Consider the following 19,308-nt stretch of genomic DNA (forward strand, 5'->3'; position numbering starts at 1 on the left):
GGGACTATGTTGAAACTCTTGCAGCCATTAGAAACTTTGATTGGAAGAGCTTCTTCAGAGAAATAGCAACTTGGGTTAAATAGGCACCAAGTAAGTTTTATCACAAACAACTTCAAACCATTGCTGAAGTTAGAACAAGACAGGATTTATTAGATCACAACTTCAGCACCCTGCTTTCATCTGACTGTGGGGTGGGAGTGGTTTTCCCAGGTGGATGCCCACCGTCAGCCCAAACTCCTTGCTGTCATGCTCCTTGTGTACATCAGGCTTCAGCTGGAAAGACTTGTCATCAAAGCAGTCCAAGGAGATGAAGGACAGAGGCTTCTCCTCCAGGAGACCTTGCAGACGTGTGCGCCAGCCCTCCAGCATGCAGCTGCGGGCTTCAGGAGTAGCACAAGAAGGAGCCCAGAAGACCTGAGGGGCCACAACCTGGAAGCCACAGTAGTGCAGGATCCCATTCTGCACAGAAGTGAACATGCAGGATTAGTCATGGGATGATCTGCAAGAAGTCCAGAACATTCCACATTTGTACCTGTAGTGGCCAGAGTGTGACGTTCATGTCTCCATTAATACCAGTTGAGCTGAACATGGATTCAAGAGACCCAGTGGTGAAGGACAACATGGCCTTCTTGTCCTGCAAGGAGTAGAGTTCAGCACAAAAATACCAAAGAGTTTAAACCCCAGTTCAACCCTTACCTTGAAGACTCCCTGGCTGTAACGCTTCTCTTTTGAAAAAGCAAAGCCACTTGTGAGCACACGATCAATCCAGCCCTTCATGATTGCAGGAACACTGAACCAGTACATGGGGAACTGGAGAGAGAAGTCCTAGTTAGTACCACACAGGGGTTTACTTCATTGGATAGACACGACTGACACCCAGATTACCTGGAAGATAACAAGGTCTGCCTCCGTCAGTTTAGATTGCTCCTTAGTGATGTCATCTGACAGCTTCCCTTCCTCAAATGCCAGTTTGGTCTCCTCCAGATAACTGAAGTTTCCAGCATTCTTCACGTCTCCTGAAACAGTGAATGGGTTCATTAGGGCCTGATTGTAGGATTAAGAGACCTTTTAGTCCAGCTGTTGGCTTGTCCTGTACCTTTGATGTCCTCTGCAGTAGCAGTGGCTTTAAAATTCATGACATACAGGTCAGATACCTCTACTGTGCAGCCCTGAGCAGTCAAGACCTCCACAGCAGCAGTTTTAGCTGCAGCATTGAAAGAAGCAGAGCTCTGATGAGCGTACACGATCAACACTTTCTTTGCTGTGAAGTTAAGAAATGAGATGGTTTAAGTGGACATCAGATCAGAAACAGCCAAAGAAACGTAAAATGGAAACAAACCTTTGTACATGAGCACAAATTACAAGCATTCAACAAGAACTACAAGACAAAACATTACCCATTCTGAAGCAGCGTCCTGACTGTAACCAGTGAACTTTACAAACAGCTGCTTACACTAAATAAAATGCAGCTCATGCTGGATCAAAGCTCAACATCCTGTTTTTATACGCTCTATGTATTCAAGCTCCCCCAGGTGTTGTCAATCAACAATCTGCTGTCTTAGTATGGCAAGAAAACTGGGACATAAATGACACTGCCAGACAATTTTATCAAATATAGAAACATGTGGTTAGAAGACAAATGCTGGGCAGAACCAGAAGAGAGGAGATAGTTGTGATGGTCTGAGATTAAGATATACCGGACTAATTAATATTTTTTACAAGGTGGAGAATCGCCCAACTTTTTTTATTAATTAATTCATATGTTTGTTTGTTTGTTTATTCAAAGAGACAATGCACATTAATGAACATAACAATGTAAATATGCCAGATATAGCCAATGGCTAATTTTCATCTGGAGGCCAGAGAAGATCAAGAAAAGAAATTAGAAACACAATAGTAACAGACTAATACAAAGATCATGCACATATGGAAGTCAAACCAAAAACAAATTGAAAAATAAGTTAACAAACACTGTGAACAGACAAAAACAGTACAAATTGTCAACACAAGATGGTACTTGAAACATAAGAAAGGAAGAATTGTTCGTGGTCACATGACTGGTTCAATATGTGAAAATATCATACAATAAAGAAACATCTTAGCAGCATTATCTGGCTGGGATGATAGAATTCTCCTGAAATTAACCAGATTAAAATAATTTAATTTTGCACACCTGTTTCAGATGTTTTTTAAAAGATAAAGTAGAGTCCAAGGTAATACCCAGATATTTGAATTCATCAAGAATTCGTAGTTCTTTTCCTTTTAGAAATACATTTGAATTCGACCTAAATGCAGGGCGCTTTGAAAACATTATGCAGAATGTTTTCTTAGTATTTAATAAAAGATTTGATTTACTCAACCACTCATCGATGCAAGTCATTGGAGAAAATAATTTTATTGGAGAGAATTCAGTTTCTTATTTTTTATCTGCTGATCCACTTTTTTCCACCTCCAGTCCATTAGGTGGAAATGCACCATTAAGGAAGATGCCTGTCGCCAATGAATGGACAAATTAAATAAGGCTTTCATGCATCTGTCAAGCAAAAGTGGGCATGTCAGATGAAGCATTGATTCAAGGCTTTTGTTGCATATGAGGAAACCACCTGACCTATGACAAACGAGGCCATGGTTTCTCCCGATTAAGTCATTAGTTGAATCAATGTATCATTTTCTAATACAAACTCTTTAAAACCAAGCACTTGGTATTTTAATTCTATGTTGAGATTTACATGAAAATTACTTGTGCAGTGTCATTTATGTCCCAGTTTTCTTACCATAACGAGACAGCAGATTGTTGATTGACATCACCTGAGAGAGCTTGAATACAAAAAGCGTATAAAAGCAGGATGCTGAGCTTTGATCCAGCATGAGCTGCATTTTATTTAATGTAACCAGCTGTTTTAATAGTTCATTGGTTGCTGTCAGGACACTGCTTCAGAATGGGTAATGGTTTGTCGTGTGTCTCTTGGTGATTGCTTGTTATTTGTTTATGTACAGTGATTTGTATCTGTTTAAATGGTTCTTTGGTTGTTTCTGATCTGATGGCCACTGAATCCATCTCATTTCCTGTCTTCACAGCAAAGAAAGTGTTGATCGTGTACGCTCATCAGAGCTCTGCTTCATTCAATGCTGCAGCTAAAACTGCTGCTGTGGAGGTCTTGACTGCTCAGGGCTGCACAGTAGAGGTATCTGACCTGTATGACATGAATTTTAAAGCCACTGCTACTGCAGAGGACATCAAAGGTAGAGGACAAACCCACAGATGGACTAAAAGGTCTCTTAATCCTACGATCAGGCCCTAATGAACCCATCCACTATTTCAGGAGATGTGAAGAATGCTGAAAACTTCAGTTATCTGGAGGAAACCAGACTGGCATTTGAGGAAGGGAAGCTGTCAGATGACATCACTAAGGAGCAATCTAAACTGACGGAGGCAGACCTTGTTATCTTCCAGGTAACCTGGGTGTCAGTCGTGTCTACCCAATGAAGTAAACCCCTGTGTGGTACTAACTAGAACTTCTCTCTCCAGTTCCCCATGTACTGGTTCAGTGTTCCTGCAATCATGAAGGGCTGGATTGATCGTGTGCTCACAAGCGGCTTTGCTTTTTCAAAAGAGAAGCGCTACAGCCAGGGAGTGTTCAAGGTAAGAGTTGAATGAGGTTTAAACTAGCTTTGGTATTTTTGTGCTGAACTCTACTCCTTGCAGGACAAGAAGGCCATGTTGTCCTTCACCACTGGGTCTCTTGAATCCATGTTCAGCTCAACTGGGATTAATGGAGACATGAACGTCACACTCTGGCCACTACAGGTACAATTGTGGAATGTTCTGGACTTCCTGCAGATTTATCTCGTGACTAATCCTGCATGTTCACTTCTGTGCAGAATGGGATCCTGCACTACTGTGGCTTCCAGGTTGTGGCCCCTCAGGTCTTCTGGGCTCCTTCTTGTGCTACTCCTGAAGCCCGCAGCTGCATGCTGGAGGGCTGGCGCACACGGCTGCAAGGTCTCCTGGAGGAGAAGCCTCTGTCCTTCATTTCCTTGGACTGCTTTGATGACAAGTCTTTCCAGCTGAAACCTGATGTACAGAAGGAGCATGACGGCAAGGAGTTTGGGCTGACGGTGGGAATCCACCTGGGCAAACCACTCCCACCCCACAGCCAGATGAAAGCAGGGTGCTGAAGTTGTGATTTAATAAATCCTGTCTTGTTCTATCTTCAGCATTGGTTTGAAGTTGTTTGTGATAAAACTTACTTGGTGCCTATTTAACCCAAGTTGCCGTCTCTCTGCAGTAACTTTTCTAATGGCTGCAAGCGTTTCAACATATTCCCACACGACATAAGCCACTTCTGAGTCGATTACCCAGGAATCAGAAATATTTTGAATTACCAGGTTGACTATCTAATCTCTTGATTCTTAAAAGCACCGCCGTCAGTCATATTGACCAAGTTCTCCAGTTGAGATCAAAATAAGTCCTATGATCGCAGTTCTAAAAGGATACACTCCGAGCAAACGGGGTTTATTCTCACTTGAATTCCAAATGTTAGATTATATCGCATGATGGCACACTTAAATGTTTATATTTTGGTGTAGGCGCACCCTGGAGTTGACTTGGAGGGGTAACCCTCATGGTTAACTAACATCTTGTAGGTAAACTTGCCTTCCAGCCCTGCTTAATAGTCCAATAAGAGTGAAGAATGTCTTGTATAGCAAACCCTATAATCTAAAATTTTATGAGGGTCTGGAACCAAGACCTGTTTACAGTTAAGTGCCTCAAAATGTACTATTGCCTTTAAAGGTATTGTGACATTTTTTAACACGCTTTTAACACTATTAAAAGTCTTGGCCAATATCCCTCAAATGTGTCTAAAAAGGTGTAACAAAAACTTCACTCCAGTACTCCATGCCTGGCGTTTTATGACGGTGTTTTTTTGCGCAGTGAAAAACGCGTCCTTTTCCCCCTTTCCTGTCAATCATTGCTCCGCTCCTCCTCCCAACCTCCTCCAACCCAACTGCTACACACTTCTGCCGTCTCCACGCGCACACCGAACCACAAACACCCACACACAGCCCAGACAGGGCGACTACAGCCCGGGGATGAAGTCCGGGACCAGAGGACTGGAAAGCAGCACCGTAGCTCCCCGCAAGCAATACGCTAACAGCGGCGTCAGAGAGTTAAGCCGGGAGCGACAGGCGAAGCATGCACGGAAAAGCAGCACGGCGAAGCAGTCCACCGCAAACAATCACAAAAATAAAGGCATGCGAAGCAGCACTGTCCCCTTATCTTAAGTCCAGTCAGTGGCCGCGGGTCTTTTTAGCAGTTGTCCTCCGGTGATGAGAACAGAGGGGGCTCTAAACAGCTCTGTGTTAAGCCTGATTTATGGTTCCGCGTTAAATCGACGCAGAGCCTACGCCGTAGGGTTCAGCGTACGGTGCGCGTCGCCGCGTAACTCTGCGCCGTAGGCTCTGCGTCGGTGTAATGCGGAACCATAAATCAGCCTTTATGGTGCGCTGGAGAGGAGAGGAGGCAGGGAGCAGGGTGGAGGGGGCGGTGATTTAGCGGGTCTATACGTATAGGTCCGCCACCAAACCAGATGCGCCGTTTTTGCATAATTGTGCGGAAAATCCCAGAAAGCACACAATACACTGAATGTTAAAAGTTCGTTTTTTTTGGGTGTAATTGATGTCAAGACACCCAACAAAACACAAAAAATCAAGAAAAATTTGTTTTTCATGTCACAATCCCTTTAAGCCTGGGCTTGAGGACATTGCATTCATGGCAGGGAAAGGGTGTTTGCTCTGTCACATATCATCTTTCCAGCAGTTAAGAGTGAAAATGTAATTGTCAAAATTCACACTTCTATAGATTTTTACAGCTGCAATACTTTATTGAAGCCTCTGTCCCACATTATGAAGTGACGACTCAGCATTCAGTCCTTGACAGCTTTTAGTCAAACATTTACTAGAGGTGCTGTTACTTGCCAATACAGTGTTTTATTCAATGTAAATAGTCCATCTGATGACAAAAAGCAGTGGCAAGAAGAATTGGGGGTGGACATTACTGGTGAGGTTTAGCAAAAATGCATTAAGAATACACATTTCAATTATTGCTAAACATAATTTGATCCAATTCAAGGTGGTGTTTAAGATGCACTTTCCCCCCACCCAATGAAAAAATTGAAATAAGGATTTTAAAGCACTCTGTTAAGTGCTCTAAGGACCAAGAGACTTTGGCTCATGTTTTTTTTCCAATGTCAAAAATTACAGCTCGTTTGGTATCACTTGTTTGATTTTCCGGCTGGGGCAATTGGTAGGGAGTTCCCATGAACCCCCATCACAGTGTTGTTTGTGGTGACTGAAGCAGGTTGTGCGATGTACAAGAAAGAGGAACAGGTCGTGTCATGGACCACAGTAGTGGCCAGAAAGGTGATATTGCTCTGGTGGAACTCAGATAAGCCCCCTTCCTTTGAAATGGGGTTGAGAGAATAAAAAAATGTAATTTATGTACACACTTCGAAATGCCACCTGTGGTCTAGTAAAGCCCTCCCTTTCTTGTGTGTATATTTGGGAGGTGGTTGTTATAAGTGTATTTTTCATTTTGGTAATCTGATAAAAATATTAAAATAGGAAACAAAATTCACCCCTGAGAGTTGTCATGGATGTAAAATCAATCAATGAGACCAAAATGGTTCTTTAAATAAGGCTGTGAATATGTTTCTTTCTGCTCTAAACTTGAACATATCATGGGAGTCAAATGAGATTGAGTCGCTATTGGAACCAGTCTCTAGTGGCCAGTCAAAGAACTGCAACAAATGTAATTTTCGCGTGAAACTCGACCTGGAATTTAGAAAGTAAGTGGTTGGATTCAGAGAGTATTTATTAGAAAAGGATCCATTGAATGAACTAATGACATACTAAGGACAAACCATGGCGTTGTTGGTCATAGGTCATGTGATTTCCTCGTAGGGGACACAAGTGTTCAATCAATGCTTCACCTGGTACGTGCTCGACACATTCATTCTTATTTAATTTTTCCCAACGTTGGCGACAGGCATCTACCTTAAAGTTGCATTCCCACCTACTGGACTAGAGGTGGAAAATAGTGGATCAGCAGATTGGAAAAAACATAAGAAACTGAATTCTCTCAAATGATTTTTATTTTTTTTATTTTAACTTTATTTTACCAGGTTAGTCCCATTGAGATCTATGATCTCTTTTTCAAGGGAGACCTGACCAAAACAGTGCCAGTAAATAAGTTACAATACTTAAAAACAGTGACAAGTACCAACAAAGTCATTTAAAAATGTATTTGTAAGAGCTTTAAAATCAGACAATGAGACTAATGTGTCTAATAAACTGAGACTAAAAATGAGACTAATAAACCTGTCTTCTTCAGATAATTCAGTAAGTGCTTGTCTGTCATTGCCCTCTCATTCCAGTAATACATGACACACAGACTCAATTTGATTCTGATATATATATATATATATATATATATATATATATATATATATATATATATATATATATATATTCTCCTCTCTTCCGATTCTGCCCTATATTTGATCAAATTGTCTGGCAGTGTCATTCATGTCCCAGTTTTCTTGCCACCGAGAGACCAGATTGTTGATTGACATCACCTGAGAGAGCTTGAGTACAAAGAGTGTATAAAAACAGGATGCTGAGCTTTGATCCAGCATGAGCTGCATTTTATTTAGTGTAACCAGCCGTTTGTTAAGCTCATCGGTCACAGTCAGGACACTGCTTCAGAATGGGTAATGGTTTGTCTTGTGTCTCTTGGTGACTGCTTGTTATTTGTTTATGTACAGAGACTTGTATCTGTTTAAATGCCTCTTTGGTTTCTTCTGATCTGATGGCCACTTAATCCATCTCATTTCCTATCTTCACAGCAAAGAAAGTGTTGATCGTGTACGCTCATCAGAGCTCTGCTTCATTCAGTGCTGCAGCTAAAACTGCTGCTGTGGAGGTCTTGACTGCTCAGGGCTGCACAGTAGAGGTATCTGACCTGTATGACATGAATTTTAAAGCCACTGCTACTGCAGAGGACATCAAAGGTACATGACAAACCAACAGATTAACTAAGTCTCTTAATCTTACTATCAAGCCCTGATGAACCATTCACTGTTTCAGGAGATGTGAAGAATGCTGAAAACTTCAGTTATCTGGAGGAGACCAGACTGGCATTTGAGGAAGGGAAGCTGTCAGATGACATCACTAAGGAGCAATCTAAACTGACAGAGGCAGACCTTATTATCTTCCAGGTAATCTGGTTATCGGTCGTGTCTACCCAATGAAGTAAACCCCCGTATTGTACTAACTAGAACTTTTCTCTCCAGTTCCCCATGTACTGGTTCAGTGTTCCTGCAATCATGAAGGGCTGGATTGATCGTGTGCTCACAAGCGGCTTTGCTTTTTCAAAAGAGAAGCGTTACAGCCAGGGAGTGTTCAAGGTAAGACTTGAATGAGGTTTAAACTCTCTTTGGTATTCCTGTGCTGAACTCTACTCCTTGCAGGACAAGAAGGCCATGTTGTCCTTCACCACTGGGTCTCTTGAATCCATGTTCAGCTCAACTGGGATTAATGGAGACATGAACGTCACACTCTGGCCACTACAGGTACAAATGTGGAATGTTCTGGACTTCCTGCAGATCATCGCGTTACTAATCCTGCATGTTAATTTCTGTGCAGAATGGGATCCTGCACTACTGTGGCTTCCAGGTTGTGGCCCCTCAGGTCTTCTGGGCTCCTTCTTGTGCTACTCCTGAAGCCCGCAGCTGCATGCTGGAGGGCTGGCGCACACGGCTGCAAGGTCTCCTGGAGGAGAAGCCTCTTTCCTTCATTTCCTTGGACTGCTTTGATGACAAGGCTTTCCAGCTGAAGCCTGATGTGCACAAGGAGCATGACGGCAAGGAGTTTGGGCTGACGGTGGGCATCCACCTAGGCAAACCACTCCCACCCCACAGCCAGATGAAAGCAGGGTGCTGAAGACATTACTGATGTGTTTAAATAAAAGCTGGTTCACTCTGAATTTGTTTAGTCCCTGGACTTAAAACTTGCAGGACTATTGTCTCCAGTATAAATGAAAACCACAGTGCATTCTAGTTGTAGCTCGCATGAGGGCATAATGCTCATGCTTTCTCCACATGACTGCATTTAAGCTGTCTGGTAAAACTGGCACCTTAAGTTGAACAAGGCTGACCTGCTAAATTAATGAGCTTGCTGTAAAGTGGCACCACTTTGCTTTGGTCTTTGGGGAACTTCTTTCTACTGACTATGCCTCAAGTTTAAGAGCTTTACATTCAATGCGGCCTAAAACTAAAGTGCTCTCAACTCTGATACGTCTGCTTGCAAACAGGATCTGGCTCTGTAAAGAAACAAGTGGCTGAGCACTTTTCCCAGAGAAGCAGCTTTTGTTTGGGTATGGAGGAAATGAGAGAGGGGAGGGGGGGTGAGGCACACTTAAGGAAGTGGCCTTGCTCTGCTGTCCAGACCGCAGCCTGTGACATGTAGGAACTCTGCATGTATACTTTCAGCAGAGGTTGCATAAGGTCAACTTGTGTTTTCAATCAAGTTGTCTCCATGATCACCTGTCTCTGCCCAGAATTTCCGCATAAAAAGTTCATCTGCATTTAATCACTGATCTGGAGCCATTTGATGGGAGATGGAGCACATTTTAGTGGTTTGGTTTTGCTGTTGGCTGCTGAAGGTGGTTTTGCACTGTAAACCTCATTCACCCACTCAGTCATACATTTCTTGGGCTGTACAGCAGTTCAAATGTCTATGTAGCACGTTTTTCTATCAACCATAATACGAAGTTCATCTCGTGCTTAAGGACACTAACATGTGGACTGCAGGGATCAAAGCGGCCCTCCGTCTGGCCGGCAGCTTTAACTCTTCTGATGCTAAGATGAAGTCTTTGTTAAAACCGTGCTTGCATCATTTGGTGTTCTTCATCTTTACCATCAAAACTATCTTTAATCACATGAATAAAGCTTTTTTTTTTATAAATCATTGTCCTGCACAAAAATAAAAACGCCATAGTCTGAGTTTGTGCGTAAGGGTTGTGCCACGTGCTCCGATCTGGGTTTCATCCTGCTCTCCCATTGTCCATTCAAGTTTTCCCACCACGGCGACATGGAAGGACATTTATGGCTGGTTCAATGGAAGGAAGTGGGTACCGTCCCACACCAGGCTTGAGAAAGCGTCTCAGGAAAAGCAGCTCTGCGTAACCAAAAGCCCAAACACACATGTATGTAAAAAATGACAAGAGTTAAGATGAAACCTAAACTTCCCCTGGGCCAAACGCTTCATGTTATAATCAAATAAACATGTTTTTACTAATATTATCCTGTGTTTATGATGAAAGACTACCATTATATCCACACATTCCAGAAAGCATAAAATACTCATGACGAATAAGAATGATTAATAGAGAAGGTGGTGTGGGCCGACGACTAATAAAAATCTAATGTGAACGCGAAAAAGACCGTCGCTGCACTAAATCTTGAGCCAGATTGCAACCAATCGTTCTCCGTTGACTTCTGGGCGCTTTGATTACGCCATAAATTGGTCGCTGTGTTTGTGCCAGATGTCACAGGGTTAACAACGAGCCAGTCATTAAACACTGTGACCCCCCCACCCCCAACAGGCAGGAGAAAAGAAAGAGAAGGTAAAGTTCAGGAGAAATAGAAAAAAAGGGGAAAAACGAGGCCACGGAAATGAGACAAATTATTCATATCATCCATCCGCTCCCTCTTTAAAATTAAAATGCAGTCAGTTATACAGCATGCTAAGAAGTGGGAGAAAGTGAAAGAAAAAAAAAAGAGCATGTATGCTCGAGGAACGTGAGGCCCAGCTCAAGGCGGCCGAATTAAGACTGGCGGCAGGAAAGGTTTGTAATGAGGAACTACCGGCGTCAACTTTTATGCCTTAACTTTCCAGCCGCCCCCTTTACCTTCGCATCACAGAGTGTCCATTGTGTGTTCCTCGTCATCACGGTGCTGAGGAATTCACTCTGACATCTGAGCGTGGTCTTCCCCCAGACTGCACGATTCCTGCAGGCAGCAGCTCTGAACAAACAAGTTTTTCTGGTGGCTCGGAGATGGAGGCTCTCAGTGCTGTCACCCAACTCTGAGGCAAGGCAAGGCAAGGCAAGGCAAGGCAAGGCAAGGCAAGGCAAGGCAAGGCAAGGCAAGGCAAGGCAAGGCAAGGCAAGTTTATTTGTATAGCACAATTCAACACAAGGTAATTCAGAGTGCTTTACATCAACATTAAAAGCAGCAAGACGCAATTAAACAGTAAATAACAAATAAAATGATAAGAAAATAGGTAAAATAATAAAAAGCACAAGTTGTTAAAAAGTAAGGGCAGTAGAGTACAGCAGGTACACATCTATTTATTTTTATTTTTATTTAAAGGTTTAGATAACGGGGACAATGCACATTAATAACACATTTAAACAAATATAAAATGTGCCGGAATTAGCCAAAAAGGCTATTTTTGCATCCGCTGTCCCTGGACTGGTGTAAAAATAGTCAACCTAAAAGAAAGAATTATTAGATACAATCAATAAAACATGTCAGAATAAAAAGGCTATATCAGAATAGAGATTAATAGGTAAAAAACTAAGCTAAAATACATACACACACACACACACACAGGTTAACATAAGCTCAACAACAGACAATTGCTACAAACGAAGAAACAACATGAAGCAGCAACAGTAACATCAGCATTAATAACACAAGACACAGTAACACACTAACAGGCCAAAAACAAACAAGACAAAAGCACTAAACCCAGAATAAAAAGCCATGCACAAAAAGCAACATTATAACTAGACAAACTAATAGGCAACATGACAGGTGACATCAGACAAACACCGACAGGCAGGGCAGCAAGCCAGGAAAATTATGCACTAAAATTCAATGTTGACAGCCTTGACCACTCATTACCCACTTTTTTAAATAAAATTTAAAAGAAGAATAATTTGATTGGTTTCTAATCTTAGTTGGTAGTAAGTTCCACTCACGAGCAGCCCTGATAGAAAATGCAGACTGGCTAAAAGCACTTTTCTCATTCTTAATATGGCAAGAATGACGTTTCTATACGGTCAAAACGTACAAAGACCGGGTCAAATACAGTATTACAAAAGTAATCTGTAACAATTTGTACGGTGAATTAAACCAATTTGACAATTTTATGCCACAATGACTGTTTCCAGGTCTTATTTCAAACAACTGACGAGAATTACGTTTCTATACGGTCAAAACGTACAAAGACCGGGTCAAATACAGTTTTACGAAACTCTAAGACCGATTCTCCAACAAAAGAGCTTTTCAATTTTAATTTGATCAAACACGGAGTTGTGTAGAAGCTGCTTTTATGGGAATAAACTACTCGGGGATTCATAAACTCTCTTTTAACACGTTGGAAAACTGTACAGTTCAGCTGGTTGGCTGAGCTGCGCGTCATAAACCTTACAGTCGTCTCTCCGTGTGATTGAGGTCCTGCCTGAACAGCTGGTAGGAGAAGCATAAAGAGTTGTTGACTGCAGCAGCTGTGGAGGAACATGGCCACAAACAGAGCCGAGGAGGCCTGTGCAAGGTCCGAAAAGGGAGAGAAAACATGGGGGGGGGGGGGGGATGACAAATAATAACAAACAGCACCTCCTTCCTCTTTTTATGCACTTTTGCAGGATGTGTCTTTCATTCCCTGTTCAATTTATCCTCATCTCCGTCCTTCCTTTGTGTTTGTCATCTCCTCTCGCCAGTGTGAAAATACACAGGAAACTTTTACCACGATCGGGCTTTTCACACATCTTTTGCACTTTGGTGAATGTTTACCGGAGGGGACTGGCCCGTAGTCTACCCCAGATATTTACATCTTCACAAAGTGCTCCCAACAGACGTCTCAGCTCAGCTCAGCTCGGTTGGCGGTGACCTGAGGGGGGGCCGCGGCGCAGCCACGCTGCAGGCTCTGCAGCTCATACGGCAGGCCTGCCGTCGGCGCTTTGATGAATAGACGGACATCACGCTATTGGATTCCATTTAAGTGCTGATGTATGGAGCGCCTGGCGCTGGGAGGCTGACGTGAGGCACCAAAGCTGTTTCGTATTTACAAACCGAGGCTTGAGTGTATAGCTGGGAGGTTAATGGAAGGCTTTCGGCGGTTTGGGGGTGTCAGAGTGACAGGGTTAAGACTCCAGTCAGCCATTACGCTCCTCTTTAAGTCTTTTTCATATACTGTAATGAAAAGCAGACCTCGGCTTTCTCCGCCCATAGATGCAGCGCGATGGGAGGGACAGAAATACAGCAAACACGGCAGGTCCTGTCCAACTTTGCGTCCTCTTTCATTTACTTCAGCTCTCTGTATTTTGTTTCACGTTTTGTCTCCCTTAGATCTTTCCCTGACTGCCACAGATCAAACTACACAATAAAAGACAGCAAATGGCCTCGTGTAATAACTGCAGCTCGACTGTATGGATGAGGCAATAACAGAGGCGGCAGATGCCTGGGAGTGCATGGCAGCAGCCATCAAAAGGGGGCTGGAGGCACATGAGGGCTCAACTCCAGATGCTGCTTGGGTTGCCACATCCTGGCTGGGATCCTCCAGCAGTGTCACATTCACTCATGAGTTTGCAAAATCCTCAATAGGAACCACCTGGGACAGAGACATAAGGCCTGAGGTGATTTTCCATTGCAGGCTGCTGTTTTGTTTAGATTAATGATTTGGTGCTTGGGGGGGGGCGCTCTGTTTAAAAGGACAGTCTGTTTACAGTGTACCGCCATTTAGATACTTTCCCATCACCCGCAGTCCAGCATCCTTTTCCTGGCATGTTTATCCGCATTATTCAGTCCATCATCTTGTTTAAGTGCTGCAGAGTTGTGTTTATACCAAATAAAACCTGCAGTATTTAGTTTTCCCTGAGCGCTGTCAGAGTACCTCACGTTTCATGTTTACAAGTGACATGTCACAATCTGACAGTCGATGTAAATTAAAAGCTTAAAGCTTTAGCTGAAAACCGTGAACTTGATCCCTGCGGCAGTCAGTGCTGAGGGGGTTTTGATGTACGAGCCGCAAACCAACGAGAAGCTTCCCGGTGGTGAAAACCTTTCCTGCAGGCTTTTTGAAAACACCTCTGCAAATTCCTGGAAACTCGTCGTCCACCTTTCACTCAGGGTTACGAGTAGGGTTGCCACCTTTCAGAAATAGAAATAAGGGACGCCCTGATTTCAGCAGCGCAGGCGCCAAAAAAAAAGCCCCAAAACTTCTAAACTGAATAAAAATGTGTTTATTTTATATGAAAAAACTAAATGCTTTGATTTAAAGTTTAAAGTGCTTTAATAGCATTGAACTTGCATGACTGTACAGACAGACAACCATACTAGCAACTGAAATATCCTCCTATGCTATGTATGTCCACATCAGCCCAGATGTATAATATAGCCTACAGGTGAAGAATATGGTGTAAAAGTTAATTTATTTCAATAATTCAACTAGAATATGATGTAAAAGTCAATTTATTTCAATAATTCAACTAGAATATGGTGTAAAAGTTAATTTATTTCAATAATTCAACTAGAATATGGTGTAAAAGTTCATTTATTTCAATAATTCAACTAGAATATGGTGTAAAAGTTAATTTATTTCAATAATTCAACTAGAATATGGTGTAAAAGTTAACTTATTTCAATAATTCAACTAGAATATGGTGTAAAAGTTAATTTATTTCAATAATTCAACTAGAATATGGTGTAAAAGTTAATTTATTTCAATAATTCAACTAGAATATGGTGTAAAGGTTAACTTATTTCAATAATTCAACTAGAATATGGTGTAAAAGTTAATTTATTTCAATAATTCAACTAGAATATGGTGTAAAAGTTAATTTATTTCAATAATTCAACTAGAATATGGTGTAAAAGTTAACTTATTTCAATAATTCAACTAGAATATGGTGTAAAAGTTAATTTATTTCAATAATTCAACTAGAATATGGTGTAAAAGTTAATTTATTTCAATAATTCAACTAGAATATGGTGTAAAAGTTAACTTATTTCAATAATTCAACTAGAATATGGTGTAAAAGTTAATTTATTTCAATAATTCAACTAGAATATGGTGTAAAAGTTAATTTATTTCAATAATTCAACTAGAATATGGTGTAAAAGTTAATTTATTTCAATAATTCAACTAGAATATGGTGTAAAAGTTAACTTATTTCAATAATTCAACTAGAACATGGTGTAAAAGTTAATTTATTTCAATAATTCAACTAGAATATGGTGTAAAAGTTAATTTATTTCAATAATTCAACTAGAATATGGTGTAAAAGTTAACTTATTTCAATAATTCAACTAGAATATGGTGTAAAAGTTAATTTATTTCAATAATTCAACTAGAATATGGTGTAAAGGTTCATTTATTTCAATAATTCAACTAGAATCTGGTGTAAAAGTTAATGAAAATACGGTACAAATCATGTCCCGTATTAGTTCAATACGGGACGCAACATTTTTTTCTCAAATTAAGGACAATTCCGTATTTTACAGGACGGGTGGCAACCCTATTATGAGACAACAGGGGGGGGAAAGTTGCCCCTCAACTTCATCAGCGAACTTTAACAGCGAGCATGGGATCGTGGCGATAGTTTCAGAGGATTAGAGCTGCAGGATGTCGGGATAAGCAGGGGAGGTGTACACCCCCCGGTGGGCCGGTTGATAAGTCCTTGCCAGAGAAACTCGCCGTCCCCCGGGGCAAAAGGCTTTTCCTCTGTTGTCGCCCATCTCCTGCATGATCCCATGACCCCACCAATGAAGAGGAGTGAGTAGTTTGGCATATGCGTGTGAAGGGGTGGAGAAAAGGTGAAAAGGAACGTAGCGGTCTGGGGAGATGATGGCTTTTTTGTTTGAGTTACTGCTGCGCGCAGAGACGATAGACAGAGTCAATGAACTGTGTGAGCTGCAGCCGGTCACGGCCGACGCTTAAGCATGACGGCACTGACAGATTCACAAACCTTAGAGGAGAAGAAAAAAAATGAGTGAGGAGAGGTAGCAGAGCGAACCCATTCCTCAACACTTAGAAATGCTTCTTAACTTTTTCCACATTTTCACACGTATCTTTTCAAAATGCGACTGTTTCAGAACATTTGGACTTTGGCCCACATGCAGGCAAAGTTTAAAGTCGCTGAAACCTGATCTTCTGGAACATCACTTCCACCGCCGTGAAGATCTCCAGAATCTCTGTATGCAGCGTTGACATGTGCAAAGAGACGAGCCCACTTTGGAAACAATGACTACATGTCTCCTCCGTGACTTGTCACAACCGTAACTTGCGTCATCTCAGTACCCAGCGCTCTGTTTATGCCTGTGGATGCAGGCCAGAGTTGCCAAATGCCATTTGATACTTGTTTTCAGACTTATTTGTGCCAAGCGAGAGCTAAAGAAAAAATATTGCAGTGTTGATTTCCAGCTGAAAACGGACTAATATGGACTCTGAATTTCTATGGTTCTATGGTTCTAACAACAGAGGTGTCAAAAGTATTCACATTCATTACTCAGGTAGAAGTATAGATACTAGAGTTTAAAAATACTCCTGTAGAAGTTGAAGTATCAACTCAAGTTTTTTATTCAAGTAAAAGTATAAAAGTACTGGTTTCAAAACTACTTAAAGTATAAAAGTAAAAGTAATGTAAGGGGGAAAAAAGTCATGAAGGACAAAAGCCATTGAAAATGAATTTATCTTAGTATAATGCAAATATATTAAAGAACCATATATGTGTACTATTGAGCATTAACATGTGTTTCAGAGAGCAGAAGATATGATGACTAGTTGCCTATAAGTATTGTAATGGTGCAAAAAGTCAAACTTCAGAGGCATGTTATCATTTATCCTAACCTTTATTGGAATGTACGTCCAAGTTTAGTTGCAGGAATCTGAGGGAACGGATGTAAGAACAAAACTGGACAAGAACATCTGAAACAACCACAACCAAATTCACTGTATCCGGATGGAGCAATTTAACTGGATAGTTTATTTTAAAGGCCGAAATGAAATAGAGTAACGAGCCTGTTTTTAAAATGTAAGGAGTAAAAAGTACAGATAATTGCGTGAAAATGTAAGCAGTAAAAGTAAAAAGTCGTCTGAAAAATAAATACTCCAGTGAAGTATTGATAACCAAAATTTCTACTTAAGTAAGGTAACGAAGTATTTGTACTTCGTTTGGACACCTCTGCTTAACAAGCAGCTTATATATATAAAAATGCCACGGCTGATGGAAAACTACTATATTGTAAAGGCTTTAAAAGGCTTTCATGTCCATGTTTTCTGGGTTATATTGTAACATGCCTGTATTTTACATCAAATTAAACCATAATTAGCCTGATATTACACAGCTATAACATATGTGAGGTAAAAGGAGCGTGGGATGGCATTTCACCACAGACTCTCTGAGTTCATCCACGCCTATCCTGAAAGGACTTTTTAATTTTGCAGTTAATATGTGTTGGTTATGTTTAGGCCCGTAAAAGTACTAGAACAAACGTACCAGCGCCGTGTTTCCCCATCAGTCTGGGTCCTTTCATCCATTTCTCTTTTTAAGATGACGCATTTTTCTGAGAACTTAATAAAAAGTCTACATTTTTGGGTGAAAATATCCCGGCTTCCTCCTCCGCCACGTCTTCACACTTCGGGTCGCAGCTCGGCTGCGCTCCTCCCATCTCTTCCTCCTTTGAAGCTCTCACTTTTAAGCCCTGCAGCCTTCATCCAGTTTTAATATGCTATAATTTAGCCAGCCAGTAACATCTTAAATGAATTCCCTGTGTTTTTAATGTCGCCTCGTCCCAAAGTACAGTAGATTTGATTAGTGAGGATATCGTAATATTCACTTTGATGACCCCAGGTTTGGTTTCATATGGTTTTATAACAACAATATTTCTTCTTATTTTAGTTTCAGTGCCAGCCAGACTTACAAGCATGGGCGTACCCTGGGTTTAGTTTTCACACTGGGGGTTGAAATAAACTATTGCAGCAAAGATTGATATGACAAGTGTATTGTGAGTTAAAAATTATTTGGTTCTACATCACGGTGCAGTTGTAACTCCCGCTTCCTTGACGAACAACGCACTCATCCGTTTGGCGGTCTGTTTGATAACCTTTGGCACCCGCCTCCCAATCATCCCGACAAAAGAGACCGATCGGTTTAATTCAGTTTTCTTGGCAGCTCTTGAGTCCACTTATGAAACTGAAGGCCCCCGGTCAAAGTCTGCTGTGAGTTATCGACCTCGGATCAAAGATCAGATCCGACGCCGTGAGAGGGCAATGCAGAGCGAAGCAGAGCAGGGATGGGGAAAAAAAACAAACCTGGTCTGGTTGAGCATTTTAATATCATAAATTACTTTACAGTAATGTGGTTAAGGATGCGAGAGCACGCTAGTTTCCCTGTCTCAGCTCAGCCCACCAACATAACCCATCTGTCTTGTTTAAAGCTGTTTATGCTGGTAAAAGCCAGCCCCTCCCAGTTGAGAGGGATGAAGATGAAGGAGTGAATAAAGGTTACACTGACCTGGCAGTCGAAACTTTAGGCCCAAATTAATGACCGTGCTAACCCGTGGGTGTTAATTAATCACATGCATGTTAATATCTTATCCGTGTCAGCTCAGGGGATGATATAACATATCGGGTATAGTGCAGTCACTTTTCACCAACCTGGGGTTAAAAAAATGCTTCACGCCATTTCTACACAGACCTGTTCTACACAAAGCCTCGTTTGACACATGAGCAGCTCTCAGGTTTCTCTCGCAGCCTAACAAGAAAGGCCCTCGCTGTTACATTTCTCAACAACGAAAGCCTCTTTCTCAAACATGCACCTGCACGAACAGGTCCCCGAGAGACGCAACACATCGCACTAAGAGCCTCCACACTGACCGGGGTCTCACTAAACCCCGAGATGAGCTCCGATTTTACGAATGGCTGCCGCTCTTTTGTTCTTTTGGTTATTGTAAAAGGCGTCTGCCTCGTGTGACGAGCTCCATCCTCTCTGTGCACACATCTTCCCAGCTCAGCTCTCGCCGGTCCTCCTCGGCTGGAAGGATAATAAATGAATAGTGAAAAATGTGTAAGGTTAGGGAGGGATGGGGAGGAATGCGAGGGAGTAGGAATATGCTTGAGGGGGGCTTAGAGCAGTTGTGGAGGTCGACCGCTAACAATGTGCCTGTGAAAGAATTTGAGAGAGACCCCTCTGAATGGACATTTGCACTAAAATAGAGCGTGTCTGTCAGGCCCACCGCC

The 19,308-nt window shown here is 41.7% G+C and overlaps 1 protein-coding gene and 2 pseudogenes across 1 annotated transcript; 2 read left to right on the plus strand and 1 right to left on the minus strand.

The window, feature by feature from the left end:
* Window positions 1-129: 129 nt before the first annotated feature.
* On the minus strand, window positions 130-2,627 carry LOC133445574 (ribosyldihydronicotinamide dehydrogenase [quinone]-like; annotated as a pseudogene).
* Window positions 2,628-2,939: 312 nt separating this feature from the next.
* Window positions 2,940-4,266, plus strand: LOC133445575 (ribosyldihydronicotinamide dehydrogenase [quinone]-like; annotated as a pseudogene).
* Window positions 4,267-7,686: 3,420 nt separating this feature from the next.
* Window positions 7,687-9,068, plus strand: LOC133446416 (ribosyldihydronicotinamide dehydrogenase [quinone]-like). Its single transcript, XM_061724438.1, has 6 exons — window positions 7,687-7,772; window positions 7,908-8,072; window positions 8,149-8,279; window positions 8,355-8,468; window positions 8,532-8,633; window positions 8,707-9,068. The coding sequence occupies exons 1-6, from the start codon at window positions 7,769-7,771 to the stop codon at window positions 9,001-9,003; spliced, it is 813 nt and encodes a 270-aa protein (XP_061580422.1). The 5' UTR covers window positions 7,687-7,768; the 3' UTR covers window positions 9,004-9,068.
* Window positions 9,069-19,308: the final 10,240 nt, after the last annotated feature.

The sequence above is a fragment of the Cololabis saira genome, chromosome 6, assembly GCF_033807715.1.
Source record: "Cololabis saira isolate AMF1-May2022 chromosome 6, fColSai1.1, whole genome shotgun sequence".
In the NCBI taxonomy this organism is placed as follows: Eukaryota; Metazoa; Chordata; class Actinopteri; order Beloniformes; family Belonidae; genus Cololabis; species Cololabis saira.